Below are 11,924 nucleotides of genomic sequence, written 5' to 3' on the forward strand. Positions count from 1 at the left end.
ACATGGGGAAACCCTGTCTCTACTAAAAATACAAAAAAATTAGCCAGGCATGGTGGTGCATGCCTGTAATCCTAGCTACTTGGGAGGCTGAGGTCAGAGAATCACTTGAACCCGGGAGGCAGAAGTTGCAGTGGGCCAAGGCTGTGCCACTGCACTCCAGCCTGGGCGACAGAGGGAGACTCAGTCTCAAAAAAAACAAAAAAAGAAAAGGACCCAGCCTTACAAGCATTTGGGAGCAGGAGAGTGAGGCAGGATTCGTTTCCTCCACGTGGCCCCCAGGCATTGAGAAAGGAATCCGGGTTCAGGAACATAAGACTGCTTTCAAAATATATTTTATTTCTTTTTTACATGTATTTTGCAAAATTTCCAAGGTAAACATTAGCTCCACATATAGAAATAAAAGAGTTCTTTAAGAACTAGCATTTGATTCATCACAAGAATGATCAAATTATGACAACGGAAAACAAACTAAAGCTACCGAGCTGAAGTGAAGAGCTGTCTTTACAAAGATCCCTCTCAGTGAGCCCCTGCCCTGCAGCTGACTCAAGCCCTCATGTATGCACGTGGGTAAGAAAGGACACTGGCCGGGTGCGGTGGCTCATGCCTGTAATCCCAGCACTTTGGGAGGCCGAGGCAGGTGTATTACCTGAGGTCAGGAGTTCGAGACCAGCCTGGCCGACATGGTAAAACCCTGTCTCTACTAATAATACAAAAACTAGCTGGGCATGGTGGCACATGCCTGTAATCCTAGCTACTAGGGAGGCTGAGGCAAGAGAATCGCTTTAACCCGGGAGGCGGAAGCTGCAGTGAGCCGAGATCGAGCCACCGCACTCCAGCCTGGCGACAGAGCAAGACGGAGAGAGAAACTTCATCTCAAAAAAAAAAAAAACAACAACAACAAAGAAAGGCCACTGGCACAGTACAGCAGCTTTGCAATTTCAAAGACTGTTTTAGTGTTAGCTCCCATGAGTGCATCTTCCACAAGCATTTGGTGCTTTGCACTACTGACTGTGATGGGTTAGTTCTGAAGTGTGATCAAGAAGACATTCTCTTGGAGATACATTTTATATAAATCTAGTAACGTGCTAAATTGTCAAACGGTTAATGGTACTAAACACGCAAAGACATCATCTTGTAAAGCCTCTACATCTCTGCATCATCATCATCATCATCATCATCTTCATCGTCTTTGGCTCTGAAATGCATTTTTCTGAACTCTCGTCTGCTCATTGAAGGACAAGATGAAGACGCAGGTGGGAGGTCCTTAGAGGGGAAGAAAACACGGACTTCAGTCACGAACAACACACATTTGCATCTGCATCCATAATGCACACCATCCACTCACTCTGGGGCTGCAGAGCACTCTTCCCTTTTAGACGCGTGAAAATGACTGAGTCCCAGCACCTTCTCTAGGTAAGAGCTTCCTCCCTAGTGGGCTGATCAAGCAAAGAGAAGGAAAGATGCTGGGTTCAAAACAAAAGAGAAAGCAACAGAAAGTGTGGGATGGACGCTCCAAAAACCACAAACCTGATTCCATGAAAACACACCTGGGGCTGCTGGAGGAGACTGCCCCCCTTCCCCCGCCACAGCCTTTCCCCATGGCAATGGTTCTCAGCTTGGGAGATGAAGGGAGTGCTCCCAATTAGCCCATGGTTTCATTTTCATCTCTGGGGTTAAAATGATTAACTGACGTTGAATTTTGTGTCAAGGCATTATTTACATGCAGTAAGTGGGGAGTGTGTGACTTGAATGTGCCGCTGGCTGCCTGATGCCCTCGGAAGGAGGAAGGTGCCACTCTTACCTGCATGAGTTCGACGTTTCCAAAGAAGCGGCTCACGGGCATTGGCTGATTGCTGTCGTCATCTAGGAAGATGCTGTTGTCCATCTGAAGTGGTGGCTTCTTCATGTCCTCTGCCTCCAGCCCTGACTCATTCTGCTTCTGCACAGTGGAGCTGCTGTTGGATTCTTCTGCCCCTACCCCGGCACTGTGTTTCGGCAGGGACAGGCCACCATCAGTCTTTGCTAAGCGAGAGTCACTCACAGCTCTGCAGCCACCGAGGGGCAGACTTGCAGCCTCCTGCTGCACAGAAACTCCAGCCTCACCTCCTGGAAGCAAGGCCCTGCCTTCAGCAAACTCATCTTCACAAGGGGTCTCTGGTGTCACTTTTGGCAAAGAAGCACTGTCATTCTTAGGGACAAGCTTCTGTAATTCTGACTTCACAAGATGACCTTTGTCACACTTGAACTTCTTGGACATTCGCCTGTCTGTGGCTTTGTGGGATGAGGAAGTCTGTCAAGAAAAAAAATGTAAGGGGAACCAGACATACTTAGCAAATAAAACAGGCCTTGATCCAGAGGCTAGTATTTCTTCTCACATGTGAAATGAAAGACCACAACCTTCACAGATCCCCATTTCACTGTTCTGCCACCAAGAGACAAAATCCAAGTGAGGCTGTGACTGAATCCAGACACACCCCAAGAGCACCCCTCCACTTTGTTTTCCTAGAGGCGTCACAGTTCCTGAGGGGAGTTCTGAAGCATGGATTTATGTATCAGACAATTACAACAAAAGAATCCAGCTTTCATGCATTTCTGCTAGGGCAAAAGCTCCGTGAAGGCAGGGGTCTTTGCTTTATTCACGGAATACTGTCTGGCATACAGTAGGTGCTTAAAAATATTTGCTAAATTGACTTTGACAAATTTTTACCAAACCCCTCATTATGAGGCTGGCATATGGCCAAGTCCCAACCCCTCAGCTGCAGCTCCGGGCTCAGTGGCACAGCTCTGCTTCCCCGGTAAGTTCAGGAGCTCACTCCTCGGAAATGACAGCTACGCTAGGTTGAATGGCATTTGACATGAGCATCCTTTCCCCACCCACTCTGCCTTTCTCTTAAAGCCTCTGGGGGTGAGGCAGCACGGCAATGGGCCAGCAAGACTCGACAGCTGACCTAAGAGCAGACTGATGAGCCCAAGTGGTCTCAGAGCCTGGGTCTAGACACACACACGGGTGGGTGGGCAGGTGCTAGGATACAGCTTGGGTCTAGACACACACACGGGTGGGCAGGTGCTAGGATACGGCCTTGGTCTAGACACACACACACACACACACACACACACACACACACACACAGGTGGGCCTGTCGAGTGTGTCTTTCCCTGAAGGCAATTAGAGTGCTGCCACCTTTTCAACTGAAATACTCCCCCTCTGGCAGATAAGCAACATTTGATATTTTTCTAAAGTGACACATCTTGGAATGACAATTTTGTATGAAAATCAACCCTTGAGTCAGGAACTTGGCATTCTCCATGGTAATAGGGCTCACCAGACATGCTGTCTTGGCAGACGTGGAACCAGCGACTTCCTGGGCAGAGGCCAACCCGGTTGCTGAACAATTTCGGGCTTTCAGGCGTGCTGAAGACCGCACTCCACCTGTGAGCTAGACCAGATCAACAGCCAGTCAGGGAGTACTCTCGGAAGGCAGCATGAATGCGCAGAGGAGAATTTTCCACCTCCAGATCAATAGCCAGTCAGAGAGTACTCTCGGGAAGGCAGCGTGAATGCGCAGAGGAGAATGTTCCACCTACAGATAACTCGAAGATAGCCCCTCCACTCCCATGGAGTATCATCTTTGTGGAGACACCTGTGGCCTGAATGTGCATATCCGAACAAAACTGTGCCTGGGTTTAAGATACAGGAGCTCCTCTTTCCAGGATCTCGGAGGCTTGGGGCAATCTGGTCCCTTATCTTGCACGTTTCTAGTAACCACCATGTGTACATTAGTGGAACTTAAGTCAACTTCAAAGTGTTTAGAATAAGCAGGACATGCCCTCCCTGAGAAGGATTTGCAACTTTTCTACACTGTCAAATTCTTGATAAAAGGCAACATGAGGAAACCAAAGCTTCTCTCCCTCAAATTAGAGTCCTATTCTATTAGCTGAAAGCAGCAAGCTACTGTCCCACAAATCTTCATACTAACAAGCTGCTCTACCCCTCTTTCATTCCGAATGCAAAGCAAACTCTTCTAATAACAAGAAAGAAATTAAAGACACAACACTTTAAATAACTAGGAATAATTTTAGGTTTTCAGAAAAGTTGCAAATAGTAGCCCAAAGAAACGGGTGTGATGGCTCACACTTGTCTTCACAGCTACGTGGGAGTCTGAGGCAGGATTGTTTGAGGCCAGGAGTTCAAGATCAGCCTGGGCAACACAGCAAGATCCCATCTCTAAAAAAATAAAAAAATAAAAAAAAAAATTAGCCAGGTGTGGTGGTGTGCACCTGTAGTCCCAGCTATATGGGAGGCTGAGGTGAGAGGATCACTTGGTCCCAGGAGTTTGAGGCTGCAGTAAGCTATGACTGCCCCACTGCCCTCCACCTGGGTGACAGAGTAAGACCGTGTCTCTGAAAAAATAATGATAAAAAAATAGTAGAGAGGGCTGCTACGTACCCTTCAGTCAGCTTCCACTAATGTTAAACAACCATAGGACATTTGTCAACATTCAGAAGTTAGTGGCCAGATAGGGCGGCTCACACCTGTAATCCCAGCACTTTGAGAGGCCAAGGTGGGTGGATCATCTGAGGTCAGGAGTGCGAGACTAGCCTGGCCAACATGGCGAAACCCTGTCTCTACGAAAAATACAAAAATCAGTCAGGCATGGTGGCACATGTCTGGAGTCTCAGCTGCTCGGGAGAATCGCTTGAACCCGGGAAGCAGAGGTTGCAGTGATCTGAGATCGCGCTATTACACTCCAGTCTGGGTGACAGAGGGAGACTCCATCTCAAAAAAAAAGAAAGAAATTAGCGACAGCACAATACTCTTCACTAAATTATAGACTTATTTGTGTTTTATCAGTTTCTCCATGAACTGTTTTCTCTGTTCCGGAATCCAGTCTAGAATACCATATTGCACTTAGAAAATGATACGTTTTAAAACTCATCTTAAAACACAAAAGAAATGAGTGTGAGTAGTAGAAGCAATAAATAGGGGCAATGCAGGTTGGAACGGCCAGGAAAGGCCCAAGAGCTACTGTCGACAGGCCCTAGAACTGGAACTCAGAGGGATGGATGAAGAGCGCTCTGCCCAACAGATGAGAGAAATAAAAAAGGAAACAGCAGCAGCAACAACACACAGAAATAAGCTATCTCCGCCATCAGCCCGTAGCCTAAGAGCTCCGGAAACCCTGGGAGGTGGCAGCTCCAAGACGCCATGATACTGTGGCAGTTGGCGTTGCGTTTGAAACAGGGAGGTGGAGAGCAGGCAGCAGCCCACAGACCAGGACACCTGCCAGCTATACACAGAACGAACCAGGTGCCCACAGGCCCATGAAGCACCTGCTACCATGGCACACCGGGGGTTGGGCCTCCGTCCTCTCATGAGGGCAGGGCTTTGCTGAGAGCCCCGGCAGACGTCATGGTCACAGCTACACCAAGGGAGCTGAGGCAAGAGAAGTAACAGAGCTTGCTAAGAGTTGCCATAAACACCTTTCACCAAAATCCTCCCACTGGGTCTGAAGCCCATCTCCCTAAATTGCCATCATGAGCCTCATAGGGAAAAGACACCTCTGTTCCAGAAAGCCTCTGCCCATTGTCTCCTCCCTGCTGGGAGCCATCCTCCAGGTGCTGCGCTGCCCTGCGCCGGAATATGCTGTGCGGTGAGCCAAGCTAAAGGAGCGGCACCCCCATTTCAGATGAGGAGAACTTGGGTAAGGAGCTTATAAGGTTACACAAGTGATGCCTGGCCTCCAAACCTCTCTTCCATCACCATAGCTCACCCTAGATATGACCCCTAAAAACTGCCTGAAGTGGGCACTGAACTCTGTTCTGCGCCTGCAGGTCCGTGTTCCGCGCCTGCGCGACTGTGTGTTCTGCGCCTGCGGGGCTCAGCGTTCCGCGCCTGCGCGTCTGTGTGTTCTGCGCCTGCAGGTCCGTGTTCCGCGCCTGCAGTTCTTTTCCTGCAGCAGGTGCGTCTCAAAGATTCCATCAGCATCTTGGCAGCAGTGGTTCTGAACTCTTCACGTGTGACAGGCTCATCAGGTGACCTTTCAGCCCCTTCTGCAGAGAAAAGCCAGAGGATCTGGTGGGCTTGGAAGCGCGGGCTGTTATAGACACCTGAGCCGGCCATTTGCTGTCCACTCCGGACTGACAGGAGTCAAAATATGAGAGCAGCTTAGCTTCCGTTTCATCATGGATTAACCACCTCCAAGGTGTCAACTCTAAAATGTCAAGAATTGGTCACATTCTCACTTGCAGATTCTTGCTCTGCAGTTGGGCAGCTCAGATTGGTCCCACAGTCCAAAAACGAAATACCTTCTTATCATTGACATCCTCCGCATGCTAGTAGGTTGTTTAAAAACTGGAATAGCAGAAGCACAAACACAGTTTCTCCAAAAGGGCTGGCCGAGACAGCTTGAGGACCTACTCAGACAAAGTGATGAGCAGTCCCAAAACCACCATTTAGAGAGCCTTTGGAAATGGTCCTACGGGCACCCAGCAAATGGAGAAACACTTGCTCCAGAATATCTACATTATTTGGTCAGGACATGGAGAGTCTGGGGGCATTTGAGCTCTGTCCTGCTGCAGCCAAGAACACAGGGCCAGCTCCCCCGGCTCCCAGGCAGAGGGCTTTCTTCCCAGGGCAAGCAGGGCAGCAGTGTTTCCCTTTCTGCTGTCATCCCACTTGTTGCTGAGATGAGGTCCTGAGTGAGTAGGATGGAGAAGAGGGGCCTCCCTTCTGCTCAGACCCTATTTGTAGAATGGAGGCTTCATCTTGGCTCCATAAACTTCCCAGTGAACTAAGAAGACTGGGGCCCCATCAACCTTGTCCCTGATAGGAGGTGGTTCCAGACCAGGGGAAGCAAATGTGGAGGATCTCAGGCTGCTGCTACATCCCCCGCCGCCCCCATTCAGAGAGAAGCCTATTGTCGTCCATAGCCGAACAGCCTGGCTCTGAGGTTCTCACTGGGGTGAGGGGCAGGCAACTCAACAGACAGCTCTTAGAGTCTTCCCAAAGGCACTCAATTCACTGCAATGGAATGTGGAGAAGTTCAAGCCTAAGCGAGCTCTCTCAAGAACAGTGGAGGCTGTGACAAAGCAGGTGGGGGGCAGTGCAGAATCAAGCAAGAGGCCAAATTGTAGGCCAACTAGTTTGCTGGAGAGAACCAGAGACTAACACGGCTGGAAGGGGCCCTCTTGGACTTAGAACAAACTAATCAAACACTGATCTTAGAAAGTATCCCTCCAAAGAAGCCACAATTTGATTAGATTAGTTTGTAGAGCAACTTATGCCCAGGCTATTGCTGAGAATAGCACAATTAGCTGGCATTAGCAAAGTTTAACAGCTGAATGTGGTCAGAGAAAGAGGAAAGGGACCCCACTAAAACCACTGTCATCCAGGGTGGCTGTGGGCACACCCAAAGCTGGGCGCCATCCCCCACCAGCAACATCAGAGGCTGAACACTGTGGCAGGGGAAACATACTTCATCAAAATAATCTATCCAGTTGCTAAGCAAATAAGCATATTAACAATGACAAGCCCCAGGGTTGGGGACAGTACCCACAATTGCTAAAATATATTATCTAAAATGTCCAGATTCTGACAAAAAAATATGAAGCAATCAAAGAAACAGAAAACTAGACTCAGACCCTGAAATAAAAGCAGGGCACAGAAGCTGTCTGTGAGAGTGACCAGAAGTTGGATTTATATATATATAAAGGACCAAGGTAGCCATTATAAATAAGATCAAAATCATGAAAAAAGAAGAAAGATAATGTTGTATCAAACAGACTATCAATAAAGAGAAATTACTTAAAAATCAAATAGAAATTCTGGAGTAGAAAAGTCTAAAAACTGAAAAAAATTCACTAGAAGGGCCCAATACTAAATGTGAACTGGTAGAATAAGCAAACTTAAGCTAGATGGAGAGATTATGCCCGCTGAGAAACAGAGAGGAAAAGAATGAAGAACAATGAAGAGAGCCTCAGAGAAATGTTGGACAGCATTAAGCGCACTAACATATATGTAATAAGAACCACAAAGAATGCAGACAGGAAGAAGCAGAAAAAATATTCCAAGAAATAATGGCTGAGAACTCCCCAAATTTACAGAAAAACATCAACCTACATATCCAGGAATCTGAATGAACTGAACATGCAAAGAGATCCACAGATACATCACCGTAAAGATACAAAGATCAAGGGCAAACTCTTGAAAGCCACAAGAAGAAAGCCATTTAGAAGGCAACTTCAATAAATGAAGGACTGACTTCTCAGTTGAAACAATGGAGAATATTCAAACATATTCAAAATGCTCAAAGGTAAAACAAAAAACAAACTAACAGCCAGGTGCAGTGGCTCACACTTGTAATCCCAGCACTTTGGGAGGCCGGGGCAGGTGGATCATGAGGTCAGGAGATCGAGACCATCCTTGCAAACACAGTGAGACACTGTCTCTACTAAAAATACAAAAAATTAGCTGGGCTTGGTGGCACGTGCCTGTAGTCCCAGCTACTTGGGAGGCTGAGGCTGGAGAATCGCTTGAACCTGGGAGGTGGAGGTTGCAGTGAGCTGAGACCACACCACTGCACTCCAGCCTGGGTAACAGAGCGACTCCATTTCAAACAAACAAACAAACAAACAAACAAACAAACAAACAAACTAACTGGGACTTGTATCTAGCAAAGCTATACTTCAAAAATGCCTATAATCCCAGAGCTTTGGGAGGCTGAGGCATTGTAGATGACCTGAGGTCAGGAGTTTGAGACGCAGCCTGGCCAACATGATGAAACCCCATCTCTAGTGAAAATACAAAAATTAGCTAGCGTGGTGGTGAGCACCTGTAATCCCAGCTGTTCCAGAGGCTGAGGCAGGAGAATCACTTGAACCCAGGAGGCGGAGATTGCAGTGAGCCGAGATTGTGCCTCTGCACTCCAGCCTGGGCAACAGAGCGAGACTCCAACTCAAACCAAAAAAACTCACTTTACAAGAAATACTAAAGGAAGTTAGACTGAAAGCAAGTGACCCCGGACAGTAATTCAAACCCCTCTCCCCACACACCCACACCCCACCAGTAAAGGTAATTATGTTCTTACAAAAGATAGTGTAAATGCTTATTTTTCTACCTCCTCTCAACTAATTTTGAAAGCAATTGTTTGCAATATGTATATAACATATACAGACACGTACTATATTTGCCAATAACAAAACAAAGTGGGTGAAAGCAAAGCCCTATGGGTCTAAGGAAATGACCACAGATAGTACTAATTATAACACCCTATCGTTGAGTTTGTAACATCAACAGATGTAATGCATATAACAAAATACCAGAAACATAACCATATAAGAGTAACATTTCTGTATCACTTGGAATTAACCTAGTACAAATCTGACTGCTGATTAAGATATATATGGTAAAACAGAGCAAGCACTGCAAAAAAACCCAAAAAATGTAGAAAAAAAAATTCATGGCCGGGCGTGGTGGCTCACGCCTGTAATCCAAGCACTTTGGAGGCCAAGGCGGGTGGATCACCTGAGGTCGGCAGTTCAAGACCAGTCTGACCAATATGGTGAAACCCCGTCTTTAAAAAAAGATAAAAAAAATAAAAAAAAATTCACGAAAATGCTACGTTAGGAAATATTCACTTTAATCCACTTAAAGAAGGAACAGGGGAAGAAAAAGACAGACTTGTGTAAAGAAAAGAAAAGTAAAATGGCACATGTAAACCTAACTACAGAGACTACCAGACTCGATTTTAAAAAAGATCCAAGTATACGCTGCCTATAGGCGACACATTTTGGTTCAAAGATAAAAATAGTAAAAAGAGTTGGAATTCACAAGTGCCCACTCCATTTGAACAAACCAGGAGAGCCCAGATGCAGCTCAGAGCCTCCCAAGAGGCCCCAGCCCAGGTCCGGGTCCGGGTCCACTGTGAAAAAAGTCCTTCACCTTGATTGTTACCCACGCAGTGAGCATGTGCCCCTTGTCAGACACTGGCACCCCCCTTCAATCGGCACCACCCTCTGGGGTGGATCCCTCATCACCCCATTTTTTTGCATATTAAGTAGCTGGGGCCAAGCTGAGGTCACATGCCGTGTGACCTCCACTGGAGTGGCAGCAGTTGAGGGGCACAAACTCAGCTCTAAGGCATCCAGCACTGCCAGGAGTTGAAACCAGTTCTGAAGGGGGCACCCCACCTTCCTGGGAAAGTGGTCTGAAGCCTCCCTTCAAGGGGGCGTGACCTGGGAGCCCGCTTCTCCCGGGGCGTGTCCCAGAGCCCCGCTTCCCCGGGTGCGGGGGTGACCTGGGAGTCCTCTTTTCCCGGGTGAGCTCCACTTGTCCCACAGGCGTGGCCCGGATCCCCTACTCTCCCGGGGGCGTGGCCTCAGCGCTTCACTGCTCCCGGGGCGCAGCGTGGGAGCGCCCCTTCTCCCGGGGGCGTGGCCCGGAGACCCCTTCTCCCGGGGCGCAGCGTGGGAGCGCCCCTTCTCCCGGGGGCGTGGCCCGGAGACCCCTTCTCCCGGGGGCGTGACCGGGAGCCTCCCTACTCCCGGGGGCGAGGCCCAAGCGGAGACCGCTCCTAGACCACAGGCGCCCCGTGACACTGCCACCGCTCTCCAGACTGCGGGTGGCCCGGAGCCCCCCGCCAACGCTGCCCAGCGCAGCTGCTGCCGGGCCCCAGCCCTCACCTTCCGGCTCCTCATGAGTGAGCACCGCCGCCAAGTCCCGCGCCCCCGGCCCAACGCGTCCCGGCTGAACAGCGAAGCGCAGTCCGCAGAGCGCGCCGCGGCGGCCACCGACGTCAACACAGCCAATCACAGCGCAGCGCCTTCGTCATGTGACGCCACAGTTGTCGCTCACGTAAGCGGCGCGCGCAGCTCGCAGGCTTTCGGCCCGTGGTGGGACGCTGGGGCTGTAAGTCGGCCTGTGGCCGGCAGTGTTCGTGAGGCGCGCGTCCCTTGGCAGCCCCGTAGCCGTCATGTGTCCCACGCCCGTGGCAGGCCTGGGAGATTATGTTTAAGGGGACGATTTTCTCGTAGCGTCTACGCTATATTTGAAGGGGGCGGATGGCCATGTTCATGGGCTTCCGTTGGTGCACCTGTTGCCGCCATATTTGAGAGGGTCGGGCAATCATATTTTTGAGGGGCGTTTCCCTTGAAGCCTCTTTGGCCACCATATTTCAGAGGGGCAGACGGCCATGTTTGTAAGGGGCGCTTCCCTTTTTGCGCTTGTGGCCGCCATGTTTGAGAGGGGTGGAAAAACCACGTTCCTGAGGGGTGCTTCCTGTGAAGCGTCTTTGGCCGCCATGTTTGAGAGGGCGGACGGCCATGTTTGTGAGGGATGCCTTGGTGCGCCTGTGGCCGCCATGTTTGAGAGGGGCCGGCGAGGCGTCCACAAGAGGTGCCTCACTTTGCAGCCCCCGGCCACGACCCTGCAGGAGGGCGGGCAGTGATTTCTCCAGTGCCGCAAAGCACTGGTTTCTGAGCGCCGGTGAACGGCGTTGAGCAGCGCGAGGGATCCCCAGGCCTGTGCTGCCCCGCGACGTGCCGCTTTGGGTTGGGGTGGCCCGCCTGGGAAGTGGCTTCTGCTATCCCCCACGTCGCGGGCCTTAGTAGATGCTGTTGGTGGGCCCAGAAGGCCAGGGTCCGGCGTGGGGCTGGGGGCCCCGACCTCACCCCCCCGTCACGTGCAAGGCAGAAAATGACCCCACCGCTGCCCCGTTTCTCGGGGGGCCGAGGTCGACCCTTAGCGGCCACGCCTCCTCCAGTGAGCATGCCCCTAGCAGACCTTGACGGACACACAACGGCCACGCCTCCTCCAGTGAGCATGCCCCTAGCAGATCTTGACGGACACACAGCGGCCACGCCTCCTCCAGTGGGCCTGCCCCTAGCAGGTCCTGACGGACACACAGCGGCCACGCCTCCTCCAGTGG

At 50.1% G+C, this 11,924-nt stretch overlaps 1 protein-coding gene across 1 annotated transcript; it reads right to left on the minus strand.

The window, feature by feature from the left end:
• Nucleotides 1-319: 319 nt before the first annotated feature.
• Nucleotides 320-10,812, minus strand: CUNH1orf174 (chromosome unknown C1orf174 homolog). Its single transcript, XM_017542699.2, has 4 exons — nt 10,681-10,812; nt 3,324-3,437; nt 1,802-2,290; nt 320-1,263 (listed from the first exon to the last, which is right to left on the minus strand). The coding sequence occupies exons 1-4, from the start codon at nt 10,693-10,695 to the stop codon at nt 1,144-1,146; spliced, it is 738 nt and encodes a 245-aa protein (XP_017398188.1). The 5' UTR covers nt 10,696-10,812; the 3' UTR covers nt 320-1,143.
• Between the last annotated feature and the right edge of the window lie 1,112 nt (nt 10,813-11,924).

The sequence above is a fragment of the Cebus imitator genome, unplaced genomic scaffold (genome assembly GCF_001604975.1).
Source record: "Cebus imitator isolate Cc_AM_T3 unplaced genomic scaffold, Cebus_imitator-1.0 Scaffold145, whole genome shotgun sequence".
In the NCBI taxonomy this organism is placed as follows: Eukaryota; Metazoa; Chordata; class Mammalia; order Primates; family Cebidae; genus Cebus; species Cebus imitator.